The 14,316-nt window shown below is 30.4% G+C and overlaps 1 protein-coding gene across 1 annotated transcript; it reads right to left on the bottom strand.

Moving 5' to 3' along the window:
• Window positions 1–410: 410 nt before the first annotated feature.
• LOC102662855 (uncharacterized) lies at window positions 411–3,514 on the bottom strand. Its single transcript, XM_006603499.1, has 6 exons — window positions 3,168–3,514; window positions 2,963–3,089; window positions 2,815–2,880; window positions 1,257–1,406; window positions 1,126–1,161; window positions 411–776 (listed from the first exon to the last, which is right to left on the bottom strand). The coding sequence occupies exons 1-6, from the start codon at window positions 3,512–3,514 to the stop codon at window positions 411–413; spliced, it is 1,092 nt and encodes a 363-aa protein (XP_006603562.1).
• Between the last annotated feature and the right edge of the window lie 10,802 nt (window positions 3,515–14,316).

Genomic DNA, 14,316 nt, shown 5'->3' with positions numbered 1-14,316 from the left:
ACTATAAATATAAATTTTAATGAAATTGTATAATCAAACTTATAAATAAAAGTGGACATTCATAATAAGTAAATATATCTAATAACAAAGTTCTATTTTAAAGATTGATAAAGTGCAAATTCAAAGTTTTCAAAGTTTAATCAAATGTAATGTAAAAGTTTAATAAAATTCAAATTCATAACTAACGTGACATAATCAAACTAAAATAAACAATAACCAAGAGTCAATGATCATTACCCATGTCATGAGGATGATCAACCTAAGCATCATTAACACGGTGCTCAGTTCCATTTGCTATGGTAGGCGATAGACTACGAGCTGGCATGATAGAGTGAATATGCAAGTGTTGTAAGTATATGCTGCATTTGCTTATTTTGTTGACGAATTTGCTTATTTTGTTCTTGCATCTGTTATCGCATCTCCTGACTTTGGTGGTCATGATTCTCCATCAGCTGCAACATCTTTTCCTCAAGTGTCTTTTCCTTATTTGCCTTTGCCAAAAGCTCAGCATTCAATTTATTAATTATCTCACGCATTTCCTCTATTTGGTCTTTCACAAGAGTAATAGAAGTAGATGGAGCTGATTTTGAGCAACTAAACCTTTTGCTCAAAGTACCTAGCCCGTACATGTTACCCTTGTAATTTGGACCTCCAACAACATTCAAATATATTTCATTATCATTAATAGAAGTGGCAATGTTAAGGGAATCCTGTGTAGATCTGTCTTCCTTTGTCGAATGTTGTAAAATTTCATCTCGACGATGTTGATATTTCTCCTTCAATATAAAGTGAGGTATGAAGATATATTGTTAAATGTATAGACATATAAGGATTAATATTCAAGAAAATCACCACTAATACATGAAAAAATTGACTTTAATATACTATAGTAGGCTTCAAAGTTAATACTAGCCAATCACAAACATTTAACACTAGCTAAAGAAAAGCAAATCAAGATGTGTAAATAGGTTAAGAGATATTAACCAAAGGTAAGAGTTCATTTATAATATCAGCCACTATATATCAAATAAAGTGATAGAATTAGAAAAAACAACTTACAACAAATTCGCGGGACTTGTCATTGACTCATTCTCCCAACTTCAATTTTTTAGTTTTCTCCATCACCTCCCAAGCAGTTGGTGGTCTTTGAAACTCCTTTGACTACATAAATTTTAAAAGTTAAAACTGTAAAACATTTAATTACATTGAATTGAAAATCAATGAGGTACACACACACACATATAAAGTGAAATTACCAGCTTTACAAAGTGAGTTGCAGTAGATATGGAACCACCACAGTATGCTGAGGCTCCTCTATTAACAGATTGATTCGCCTTGGCAGTGGAACTCTTGTTTTGGAAATCTGTAGAACCCCAATGTTCATCCAAGGCTGCTCTATGTTGAGACTTTGGCAAGTGTACCAATCGCTCTTAAGTAGTAAACCTCGGAAGTCCGAGTATCGTTTCACAGGGATTTTATTGCACTTATTAGATACTTCTCAATTTGTAAGTAAGAGTAAAATAATAAAAGCAGGAATAAATGTAGGAATAGAGTGCTATTACTAAAACAAATAGTTTAAAAGGAAAAACAATTGATAAAGATGCCAAGACCAGACAAACCCAATTGGCCTACGATGCATGTAAATATGATATTCATTACCAATGCATTGGTGTTAGTTCTACCCACATCTGTTAACTACTTGCCCCTGATGCCTCACGTTGGCAAGCCTATTTTAACTACCTATCTCCCAAATGCATTTGCGAAGATTCAATAATTAAAATGCATTAAGGTTAAGTTCTAGATGTTGCTTAAATTCATGGGCAATAGGTTATCATTCTATGCCTAGCAATGGTAACCCAAGGATTCTTTTCTTAAGATGTTCTGTTAGGTGTTACCCTTTCCCAAGCGTATAACCCCTAAAACTGATGCATGCATTGAATCTTAAATATTTATTGGGGATTACCCTCTCCCGAGCGAATAAAACCCAAAAGAAATCTAAGAATGAATGCAAGATAACAAGAAAAGAATTAGAACAGAAAAACCTAGAATGAATTCCTTTTGCATTGATAACTCTTGAAGCTCATCGTACATCGTTGGCTTTTTAGGCCTGCCAGGCCCTAGCTAGGGGATTAGCCACTCATGGCCATTGAGGGCTTACAATTGGGGGTGAAAGAAAGAAGGGGTAGTAAAAACAAAGAATATAGAGAGAGGAGTGCTCAGGCTTGAAGTGCTGAGAATAGTGCTCTGAGGCGAAGTGATGATTCCTTGGGACTGCCTCTCTATTTATAGTTGCTGAAGTGGGCTTATGGGCCTTCGTAGTCGCGCTCAGCGCCACACCTCGCACTTAGCGCGTTCAGATCGCGCGCTGGTCGCGCCATGCAGGCTTAGCCTGTGCTTCTGTTGGATCGCGCGCTGGGCGTCTAGCTAGGCTTAGCGCACATAACGGTTTCTGCTCCTTCGTGCTTAACGCCACGCTTAGCGCCTGTAGTTAGTTGCTCGTTTAGCGCCTGATGCGCGCTTAGCGCCACTGTTGGGTTGGGCCTGCTTCAGAATTCCTTCTTTCTCTTCCTTTCCGTTGGCATTTTTGCTTAATGTACCCTCATTTTTCGTATCTGCAACCAGAAATTCAATTTAATTAATTTTTCAACTTTTAATTATAAATAACTGCTAAATAATTAATTTTAAGTCAAAATTTGACTATTTAACTACTGTTAATTCACAATTATTTAGTAGTTATCACTCTAACATTGGATATTATCCACTTTCCTTTATCTTGACCATTTCTGATCTTGTTCATTGCACTTTTCAAAATACGTGAACCTTTTGTCTCAAAAACAGCTCTAATGGTATGCTCTTCTTGTGGTGCCACCTATACTCTTTCTGCATAAAATAGGAAATAAGAACTAAATTAGAAATGATACAAGAAACAATATATTTTAAATTAAACCATAATTCAAGTTACCTTAAACTCTCCAAACCACCTATCGCGAAGGTCAACTGACACCTTCAACCAACTTGCAGCTGGTTCATCAAATTTTGCCCTAATGATATTTGATATGATATTAGAACACCTATATGTTGGTTGAAACCTATGTACAAATACATTGTCAATACCACATTCAAAAAACATTTTAAGAAAAAATAATAGTTAAATAAAATGCATTTACTCTCCTTTATATGCACAAACGAAAGGCCTCTGATCAACAATATGTTCACAATTTGGATTTGATGGGTACTCAAGTGTAAGAGAATCATCTGGTGCTGAAGGTGAAGCATCTCTAACAGGGGTAGTGGAAATTGACTCCCTTATAAAGGTAGGATTTGGTTGGTCTTGAGCTGTAGGAAGTGTGTTTGGAGTCGGTGAAACGGCATGAATCATCGACTCTGAGGTTGATATATGAATGGATGAGGTGGAAGGGTTGGTGGTAATTGGAGCTCCTAAACTAAGACCACGTCTTCTACCACGATTAAATGTTCTACGACCACCACCTCTACCTCCATCTGTCATCTGCATGTTTGATTTTTGTACACATGTACACCCACACATACATATGATATTTAAGAACAAATAAATAAAAAATGAAGTACCACAAGCAATACACTTCAGTAAACAAATAAATCCAAATTGTTAATGAAAACTCACATAAACATGTTTTCTACACCAAAATAGGTCACTTATCTTCTCTTTCATATTCACTACAAGAGTAAAAGTAATAATTTTTACAAACCACAATCATACAAATGTAAAAATACACACACACACACATACACAATGAACATAAGACATGCAATCAACTTTAATGTATGAATTACCTAAGAAGTATCTGTATCATCAAAATCACTCTCAATGTCATTCTCACTTAACATGCATTTATCCTCATTTGGTTCAACCAAGTCTAATTGTTTGAGTAAATCTACATCTATCTTTTCTCCACCTCCATCAACATCCGCAAGAGATTCATTAATGACATCAGGGTCAACTTCCAACACTTCTTGAAGCCCTACAAGCTCATCATCTTGGTATGGAGCCTTTTGCTCAGTTTCACTTACTATATTGTCAGTGATTATGCTGCGAGCTTTTGTCTTCATTACGGTTAACTATCCTTGATGTCCCTCGGGATATGTTGTGTAATAAACTTGTTCTGCTTGTTGTGCAAATATGAATGGGTCATATGCTTTAGTATATCTTTTTGATTGCCTTACTTCAACAATCTCATACTTTTTATCTACTCGTGTCCCTATATAAGGAGTATTATCAAACTAATCACACTTGAATATAACTAACTTCATCAATGGGATGCCAGTATACTCCAATTGAATAATATCATACAACATTCCATAAAACATCAGTTCCCCGTACGTGAACACCATAATTAGAAGAATTCATGCCTTCATTCCAACTAATTATTTGAAATTTGTATCCATTTATAATGTAGATAGGCCATGATTCAACTTTTCTCTTAGGTCCCCATGCCAAATTAACCAATATTGAATCTTGAATATTATTTTCTGGATTTAGAACCTAAAAAATTTAACAATTGACGCCTTATATAACACCGTATCATCATGGAAGAAATGTTATTTCAATAATATTTAAGGTGTTAACCTACATATTGCTTGAACCATGTAGGAAAGTTGGATGAAATGTCTTGGTTAAGTTGAGCATCCGAAGTAGTGGGATTCAACTCCCTCAAAGAATTCTCATAAATACTCAACGTAAAAAACATAACATCATTAAAATATTAATTAGTTATAAAAGTATTAAAATCATCTTACTCTAAATATGGCTCAACCTCTGGACAATTTTGAAGAACGTACAAGTGAGCAACATGAAGATCAACTTGGTCCAAAAAATATGTTTTGGATTTACCACTCGCTCTTCCTGGGTAATTGAAAAATTAATATAGGAGTAGAAGATGAAGAACCTTCATCCGGATCAACATTTCGAGGCATCCTAGTCCTTCTCGTTGTAATTTGATCAGGATAGTAAAACGAGGCAAAGGTAGATTTCTCCTCCACTAAGTACGCTTCACAAATCGATCCCTCAACTCTAGCTTTATTTTTGAGGGAGTGTAAAAACCTAAAATTAATATGAATAAGTACTTTTTAAAGATGACTATATGTATATAATACAATGGTGTATAAATGATTTCTCACTTTATACCTCTCGAAAGAATACATCCAACGATATTGGACCTGACCACCAAGTCTTGCCTCATAAGGTAAATGAACTGGAAGATGCTCCATTGAATCAAAGAAGCTTGGTGGGAATATTTGTTCTAACTTACACAACAAAACATGTATGTTATTTTCCATAATTCTTAGTTGTTCAACATTTAATGTTGTCGAAGTTAGTTCTCTAAAAAATTGACTAAGTTCAACAAGTGGCTTCCAAATAGGTTTTGGTAATAAGTCAAATGCAATTGGAAGCAACCGTTGCATGGAAACATGACAATCATGACTTTTCATTCCATGAATTTTTCCCTTGTTAAGATCCACACACCGACCTAAATTGGAGTCATAGCCATCTAGTAACTTTAGTTCTTTGACCCATTTAAGAACAACATGTCTCTCGGATTTGGTCATTGCATAAGTTGCCTTTGGTTTAAAGAACTTGCCACGACCAACATCTACCAACTCAAGCTTCTTTCGATTACATATTTCTGCTAAATCTATTTAAGCATTGTGTGTATCCTTACTTTTGCCATTGATTTCCATCACAATGTTAAAGACATTCATAAACACATTTCTCTCTGTGTTCATGACATCAATGTTATGACGCAGAAGTTAGGTTTTCCAATACGGTAACAACCAAAATATATTTTGTTTCTTCCAATTATGTTCAACACCATAACCTGAAAAATCCTTTTCTTCTTGCGACTCAAGGCAGAGCGGTAAATGTGAAACTCTATTCCAAATGTCAAGAGTAGACAAACGTGGAAAAAGGGGTGAGGTCTCAAGTCGACCTTTCTTGAATGACTTTTTATTCCTCTTATATGCATGATTAAGCAGAAGAAATTTGCGATGACAATCAAAATAACAGACCTTGTGAAAATTTAAAAGTTGTGAATGCTTTGATCGTTCCATACATGTGGGACAACCAAGTCTGCCAGCAGTTGTCCAATCTGACAACATCATATAAGTCGGGAAGTCATTGATTGTCCACATAAAAGCAGCCTTCATCAAAAAATTCTGCTTCAATGACACATCAAAAGTTGATATGTTGTCATTCCACAAGGTGCATAAGTCATCTATGAGTGGTTGCAAGTACACATCAATCTTGTGTCTTGGATCTAATGGACCTGGAATTAAGACAATTAAAAACATAAATTCTCTCTTCATGCACATGCCAGGAGGAAGATTATATGGAGCTAAGATAATCAGCCAACAAGAGTAAGTCTTTCCAAATTGACCAAAAGGACTAAATCCATCTGAACATAATCCCAATCTGATATTCCTAGGGTCTTGACTAAATTCTAGATGCATTCTATCAAAATGCTTCCACGCTTCAGTGTTTCACCATCAAATGGATGACACATGACATTCGAGTTCCTTTGATTTTCATTATGCCATCTCATGTGAGATGTAGTGGCCATTGAAAAGTACAATCTTTTTAGTCTTGGAATGAGTGAAAGTACCACATTTTTTTAGCAGGAAACTTCTTTTCAATCCCTCTCCTATTAACTATCAAGTACTGATCACTTTTACAAATAAATAATAATTAGTTATACTCTTATCTGAATTTTCTTTGTAATACAACATGCATCCATTTGGGCAACAATCAATTTTCAAACAATCGAGACCCAATTTCTGCACTGACCTCTTAGCTTGATAAAAATTACTAACCATAGTATTGTTTTTTGGCATGGTGTCACCCATAAGTTGAACCATACGATTAAAACACTCTTCCGACATATTATAATCAGATTTCAAGCTAAGACAGACCAAAGAAGATGACAATTCTAAATGATGCTCACATCCTTCCCACAATGGTGCTTGGGCAATTACAAGCACATCAAAGAACTTTTGAGCTTCAAGAATAGCATTTTCCTCCATGCATTCTGTCTCAATTACACCCTCTTGTTCTATGCATTGGCCAATTGATGGTCCAACATAATCCATGATCATTTGCTCGTAAGGATTCAATTCTTTCCTTTGCCCACCATTTTCGCAGTATGAACCTTGCAACACTATTGGAGGAAATTATGCTAACTCTTCACCATGGTTTGTCTACCAATAATAATTTTGCATGAACCCTTCCTCATAAAGATCCCTCATCACATCATCTACAAACTTGAAAACTTTACATTTGCATTTCTTGTAAGGACACCTTGTTTGTTCTCCTTGCATTTGAAACATGACCTGACTAGTAACAAATTGTACAAATTCAAACACTCCTTCTCTAAACTCATTTGTCCAACATTTATTACCATCCAACCTCTGATACATCCACCTTCGATTCTTAGGAATCTCCATTGATACAAACTACTTATAACAAATCTCCATTAAGAAACGTCAAGGAGTAAGAAAATATAATCATGAAATGAAATGATTCGATAGTATTCAGTGGAGTGTGTTCATGCAAACACACAAGAGACATACTATTACATCAATGAAGCCACCACTTATATAAGTATGAGGCACATCAAAATTGAAGGTGAAGAAGATCTAACAAATTATCATGTGTTCGTGTGGAATCTAGAAAATTCTAATTTTGTTTTAGGTGCAATAATGTTCCCTGAAAGCTAAGGAACAAATATATAAAATATCTTAATTTGATCAATTCCTAGGAGATATCAATATTAGGCCCTTTGGCTTAAACTATACATACTAATACTGTCAATGGACATATATTAGTTTGCATGGAAGTTGAAACAGTTAATTTAATGTTTATTTACTATGATTAATTTTAAACTTTATATAAAGTAAGGTTGATGATGGTACATGGATATTGTGTATTACAAGTACCTGAATGTATGTATAATTAGACTTGCATGGACCACTGAAGGTAGTAGGCTTCAACAAGAATGTCCGTTTTGCTGGTATGATGAGGCGAGATATGTGAGTTGCTCTGGCATGTGGCTTTGCAAGCCTTTAGAAAGGCCTGTTGAATGTACATTTACAAAAGTTTAAGATTGTGTGTAAGGCATAATTGTGGCATGGAATCGAGCAAATGGAAGAAATTATTCAAATTAAAGTTATGATTTCTATGAAACACTATAATTAACACAATGAAGAAAAACTCCTGCATGAAATTAATAAAATACATTATATTAAATCTTAATTAATTAATAGGGAAAAATAGTGCAAAATTTATATAAACAAACCACACATGATCAGAGAAGTTACTATAACACATAATATTGGAAATATGATAAGGGCTACCTACTCTGTATTTGGAAGCAGATTTTATTAGACATTATATTATTAGCCCCCTTTATTAATAAAATAAAACAAGTTACGCTTCAAGTTTATAATTGTTAATAAAGATACTAGTTTGGTTTGCTAATATTGGTTGATTGCATCAATTGAGACATATAATGGGGTTGCAAAAAATTATACTGCACACAATCTAATAGGAAAACACATGGCTTATGTAGACTAAGCTAAAGTAATTATAAATTTACTTACATTTAATTGTGAGCGTAAAAAAATATAAAATAGAAAAGAATGATTAATTTTAAATTATCTAATGAATTATCTTTAACTTAAATTTAAATATATTGAATTAATTAATCTATTGTATCAATATTATAACATACACTGCATCAATTTAAACATGAACAAGAAAGACAAACCTGGCTAGAGGGGTCCAACAAGATGTGTCTGCCACTATATCTGGTTCCTCTGGTGTTTGCAATCCACACGTCAAACCATCCTGCACCCACCTTCATCATATAGATATAATAATGTTCACTAAAATTGTTCAAGAACACTTAATTAATTAGCACTACATGCAAAAAACCATTAACTTATATTAAAAAATTATAAAATACAATAGACTACAATATAATATATAAAAGTTTAGATTTGTCCAGAAATGAAGAAACAAACATAGTAAGCAAAAAAGATGAAACAAGGTACCGTGTAAGAGCCATCGATACAAAATAGAATAGAGGAAGGTATAGTTGCGGCAATGAAATGTAGATGGGGTTCAAAAGATGAAACCCTAGTCGAAGAGGAAGAGCAGTGAAAAAGAAGAACTAAGAGGAGGATCAGAGAAGAAGGAGAGTGATATGTAACAGTTGACACCCGCGTTACCTACTCTTATTCCTTAAAATTTTAAATGCACCATTTTGGCTACACAACAACAACACTTCTATAGTAATAATAGTAGTGTTGTTCACATTTTAATTAAGCACACATTTTAATCAATATAATTAGTTTATTATTTTACTCTTAAATCAATTTATTAAAATATTATTTTCAATTAATTTACTTGTATTATTAAATTTACTTTACCTAAAATAATATCTAAATCCTTTTTAATTAGAAATTTCTTCAAATTGAATGGTCTCAATATTTGAAATATTTTTTTTTACTCAAAATGATGGGTAGTAACGTTTTGTTATCCACCTTCTAATATTTATAGGTTGTAGGTTCAATTATTTTGTCTAACTTTTAATTTAAAAGGAGTTTTTAAAATATAAAAATGAAAACTCATAAACAACTTCTACTTATTTTTTAAAGGTTTAATTTTTCTTATTTTAACTTATAAGTAGCTTTTAAGTCCAAAAAAGTTGGGTCAAACAAAACCTCAAGCTATTTCAGTCCCCTAACCTAAAATTATTATTTAATTATTATTATGAAATTTTCCTAACTTAATTATAACTCAATTATATTTATTAATTTTTCTTAAATTTTTTATAACTTTATCAATATAATATATAATAATTATTTTTATACAAGATAATTAAAAAATTGAGCTTAACATGTAATATATGTGACCATTTGAATGGCATATTCTTTATTCATTACAATCATGTGACCATTTGAATATTTGATGCAAAATATAGTATTAATATAAGTTTTATGCCAAAATTGTTTAAAATTCAAAGTTTCTTTTTTTAATTTATTATATTTTTATACTCTTATATATTATCTTTAAAATATAATATATAAGATTAAATTTTATTTTTCACATAAAATAGAATGTGTATACTTATATAAGATTTATTTTATATTATATTTTAAATGATAATATAAGACTAAAAATATAATAAATTTTAAAAATTAAATTTTGAATTTTGAACTATTTTCACCTAAAACTTTTATTAATATTATATTTTATACCAAACATTCAAATGAGTAGTTCGGTGTAGTGTAAAAACTTATATTAATACTATATTTTGTACCAAACATTCAAATGAGTAGTTGAGTGTAGTGTAAATGAGTGTGTTTCGTCCTTCAAAGACTATGGTTCTAGTCTTTCTTCAAACTTTTTAAAGTTCTTATTTTTTTTAAGAAAACGTTAGTCAATTTTCTAGTTTTATAAAATTCTTAATTTCACAAAATTTGATTATGACATATTTTCATAATATAAAGGATATATATTTATTATAATTTTTAAATAATTTTATAACATAAAAAATTATTTTGTATAAAAAACAAATTAAAAGGCTAATGATAATCATGATTTATTTATCTTAATCAAATAATGTAAATATTAGTATTTTAATTTTATTATAAATCATCAAAGTATAATTAAAAATAATATATAATTATTATGATTTACAAAATAATGAACATATTGATTTTTTAATTTAAAAATATTACTAATATATTAATTTCAATAATTTTCAAGTATAAAAATATTTAAGAATATTACATATTGATTATGATTTATAATAAATTAAAAATTTAGCTTCTTAATTTTTCTAGAAAAAAAGATCGATCTCAAATTCGGTTGCCAGCCTCAAAATAATTTTGTATAATAGCGACCGAACATTTCACGGTCGCTATCAGCATAACATAGCGACGGGAAAATATTCGGTCGCAAAAGTTAAGTCCAGGTCGGTCTTTAATTTCGTCGCTAAAGTGCTTTCGAATTTATGTATGCATCGCAACCGATGTAGCGACTGAGGAATTCAGTGACGTTCCACTTCGGTCGCGAATACGATCGCTGGGCAAGTTAGCTACCAACGATAAGTTCTACCGCAAATGCTGTCGCAATTAGTTACCAAATTGGTATGGTCGCTATTTTGGTCACTAACAGCGACTGAATAGTTGCGGTCGCTAATTTGGGTCCCTAAACGGTATTTTTTTAGTAGTGTTTCATGAATTTTATCATCAAAGTTTTTTTTTTTTAATTTGGTCACTCAAATTTTTTTTGCACCTTTTATCATCATGTTGATAACAAAACAATGTTGTTTAGCAAAAACCGATAATTAGGATGTTCACATCACGATTTGGTTCAAGTTTTAGACAAAAAAAAAAAAATCCAAATCAAACATAAAATAAATGTGGTTCTTGTGTGTGTCTATATATATATAGAGAGGGAGAGAATTTCTCCAAATTTTTGGAGAACTTCTTGGAATCTAACCTTTGATATTAATTTAGTGTTATGTATTTTATATGTATATATCACTTGAGTTTTACCGTGTTTTATATCTTTACATAAATAAAATTATATGATGTATATCACTTTTTCATATGACTTTTCTAAAATAAGTTTTGTTTAATATTGTAGAATGTTCAACATATTAATAAGTTTTGTAAATTGTGTATTAAGAATTTTTTAATGTAATTAAATTTAAAAGTTAAAAGGAAAGTATATAAATTTTAATAAAATAATATTTTAGTAAAATTCACAACAATCGAATCAAATCAAACTTTAAAATATTGGTTTGATTTGGTTTGAATTTTATTTTAAATAAAAATCAAATCAAACTAAATTGTATTTGTTTTTTAAGTTTGGTTTGGATAATTTTTTGATGAAAAATCAAACCAAAGCTAGCTGCTAACACCCCTAAGTTTAAAGGAGTGGAACATCCTAGAGTCCTATAGAGACACAAGTAGATGTGGTTTAGTTTGGTTTGATTTAAATATAACATCAAATCTAAAGCAAACCAAATTAATCTTTCACGTCTTCTTTTATTTTTTTTTTATCTATTATCATAATTTAGAATCTATTAACCAAACACACATAATTATTATATGTGTTATATTATTTTAAATAAATTTAGTTTTTTTTTTGTTAAATTTTGCTTAACATAATTTCGTTGAAAACTATCTTTTTCTTCTTCTTTTATTTAGCATTACTATAAAATGAAATATTTACCAACTATTTTTGTAAGCTAATAATAAATTATGCATCACTTGATATTTAACACTATTATTACATTCTTTTTAACATATGAAATTAAAATATGCATATTAATTACGAAGTACAAAAGGAAATGTCATAAATTATTTAATACTTATTATTAATTACCACAACAAAAATCACATATTACAAACTTATTATAGAAAAAAATGCTTTATAAATCACATACTATAATCATAAAAGGTTAAATAATACTAACTATTAATGCTAAACATCTATTAAATAAAATCAATATAATTTTAATATGTGATTTAGTTCAATTTGTATAAAAAGATCTATTAAATAAAAAATAAGTATGTGTAATATAAATTTCATTGTTCTTCTTTATACACATACTTATTTTTACATATACTTATTTTTTATAAAGGAAAAAAGAAGATATGTAAACATACAACATCACTCATTAACATATATGTTTTTATAATTCTTTATAATGTAAATTTTTATAATATTTATTAAATAAAAATAAACATATTTAATATTTAGGGGCAATACATTTAAGAGGTTTTTATTGTTCATTATAAGTAAACCATTTAGAAAGAGTATGAAATGGCATATGGTACTATTTACTCATTACTATTCATAAATTTTTGTAATATTTATAATACCAAAAATATTCTTCTTATGAGTGACAAAAAATAAATAAAAATGAGTTTCGTAATAGTGACAACAAATTCCTTCAGTCAATTATCTACTTTTATGTATAAGATAATTGAGACACATAAATTCCACTTAGATATTAAAATATAATCTAAACTAGTAAAATAATCACACGAATTAATTAAATTAGTAATAATATACCGACACGTACACAAATGACTACAATATTGTTATTGATAATGATTACCGACGAACTTCTCTTCCAAATTTCACAATGGACATTGGACAGGGATGGCCATTGACTTAGTTGTTTATAATTAAGCAAAACGTGGGAAGCTTGTTAATTTATTGTCAAAGTTGTCATAATAATATTTGTTTTAATTTATACTGTATTTCTTTTCAGTGTCACTTTCGAGATATGAAACAGCCTTGCATTGAAGGTCCATGAGTTACACACTAGACTTCCATTTAATTGTTAATCTGATTAGTACCTACAATATGCACGGAGTTGATAGTATAAAACAAAAACTATTTTATTATAAATTGAAAAGTTCATATTTGTATTTTTATTGAGGGAGTCATTATATTTTTTTCACGTTTCAATAAATTTAACAATTGATTGATGAATATATTTTAAATTATTTTCATATTTTAAAAATATTTAAGCAAGTATTTATATCACATAATAAGTTGTAAATAAATTCATTCAATAGTATATCTTAGAATACCCTTTTCATAATGAAGAAAAACACTATCTATACTTCATTTCCAATTGTAATACAATCCTTCCAAAAGCCAAAGAGTGTATATATGTTACAAGTGCAGCAGAGTTTTTACCGGCCGACAGTGATAATTAAAGGCTCTAATTATAATTATTCTTAAAACTAATAACAACAACAAGTAGGAAATATAACTAAATTTTGTATGTCATGATGAGTGTACGATTAACTAATTTGTACTTTCTTATAATACAATCCTTAGCTTTTTGTACACGGCGAAGACTTTCATGCATATTTCATATTAGTGGGAGAGAGCATCTTCTTGTGTTCAAACTTATTTCCTTATCGCATGACAACAGACTTAAAAGGATACTTGTGTTAATTATAAGAAGTATTATTGTGACACAAAGCTTATTTCCTTATCGCATCTTCTTTATTGTTATTGACAAATACTCAAGGAATATGATAATTTCGTGTTTTCAGTATTCAACGTTGAAAAATGTTATATAATGATTCTGACATTTTTTCTCAATAAAAGTAACTGAGACATTGGATTGGATTGTCGGTGCTTCTGGAATTGAAATTGAATTTTGGCCATGCTAACAAGAATAGTCCAATTCATGTTCAATGATGAGTAATAGGTGTCTTCTAGCGTGAGAAGTCTTATTAGGC

This window comes from Glycine max, chromosome 18 (genome assembly GCF_000004515.6).
Source record: "Glycine max cultivar Williams 82 chromosome 18, Glycine_max_v4.0, whole genome shotgun sequence".
In the NCBI taxonomy this organism is placed as follows: Eukaryota; Viridiplantae; Streptophyta; class Magnoliopsida; order Fabales; family Fabaceae; genus Glycine; species Glycine max.
This window is presented reverse-complemented; position numbering and strand designations above follow the sequence as displayed.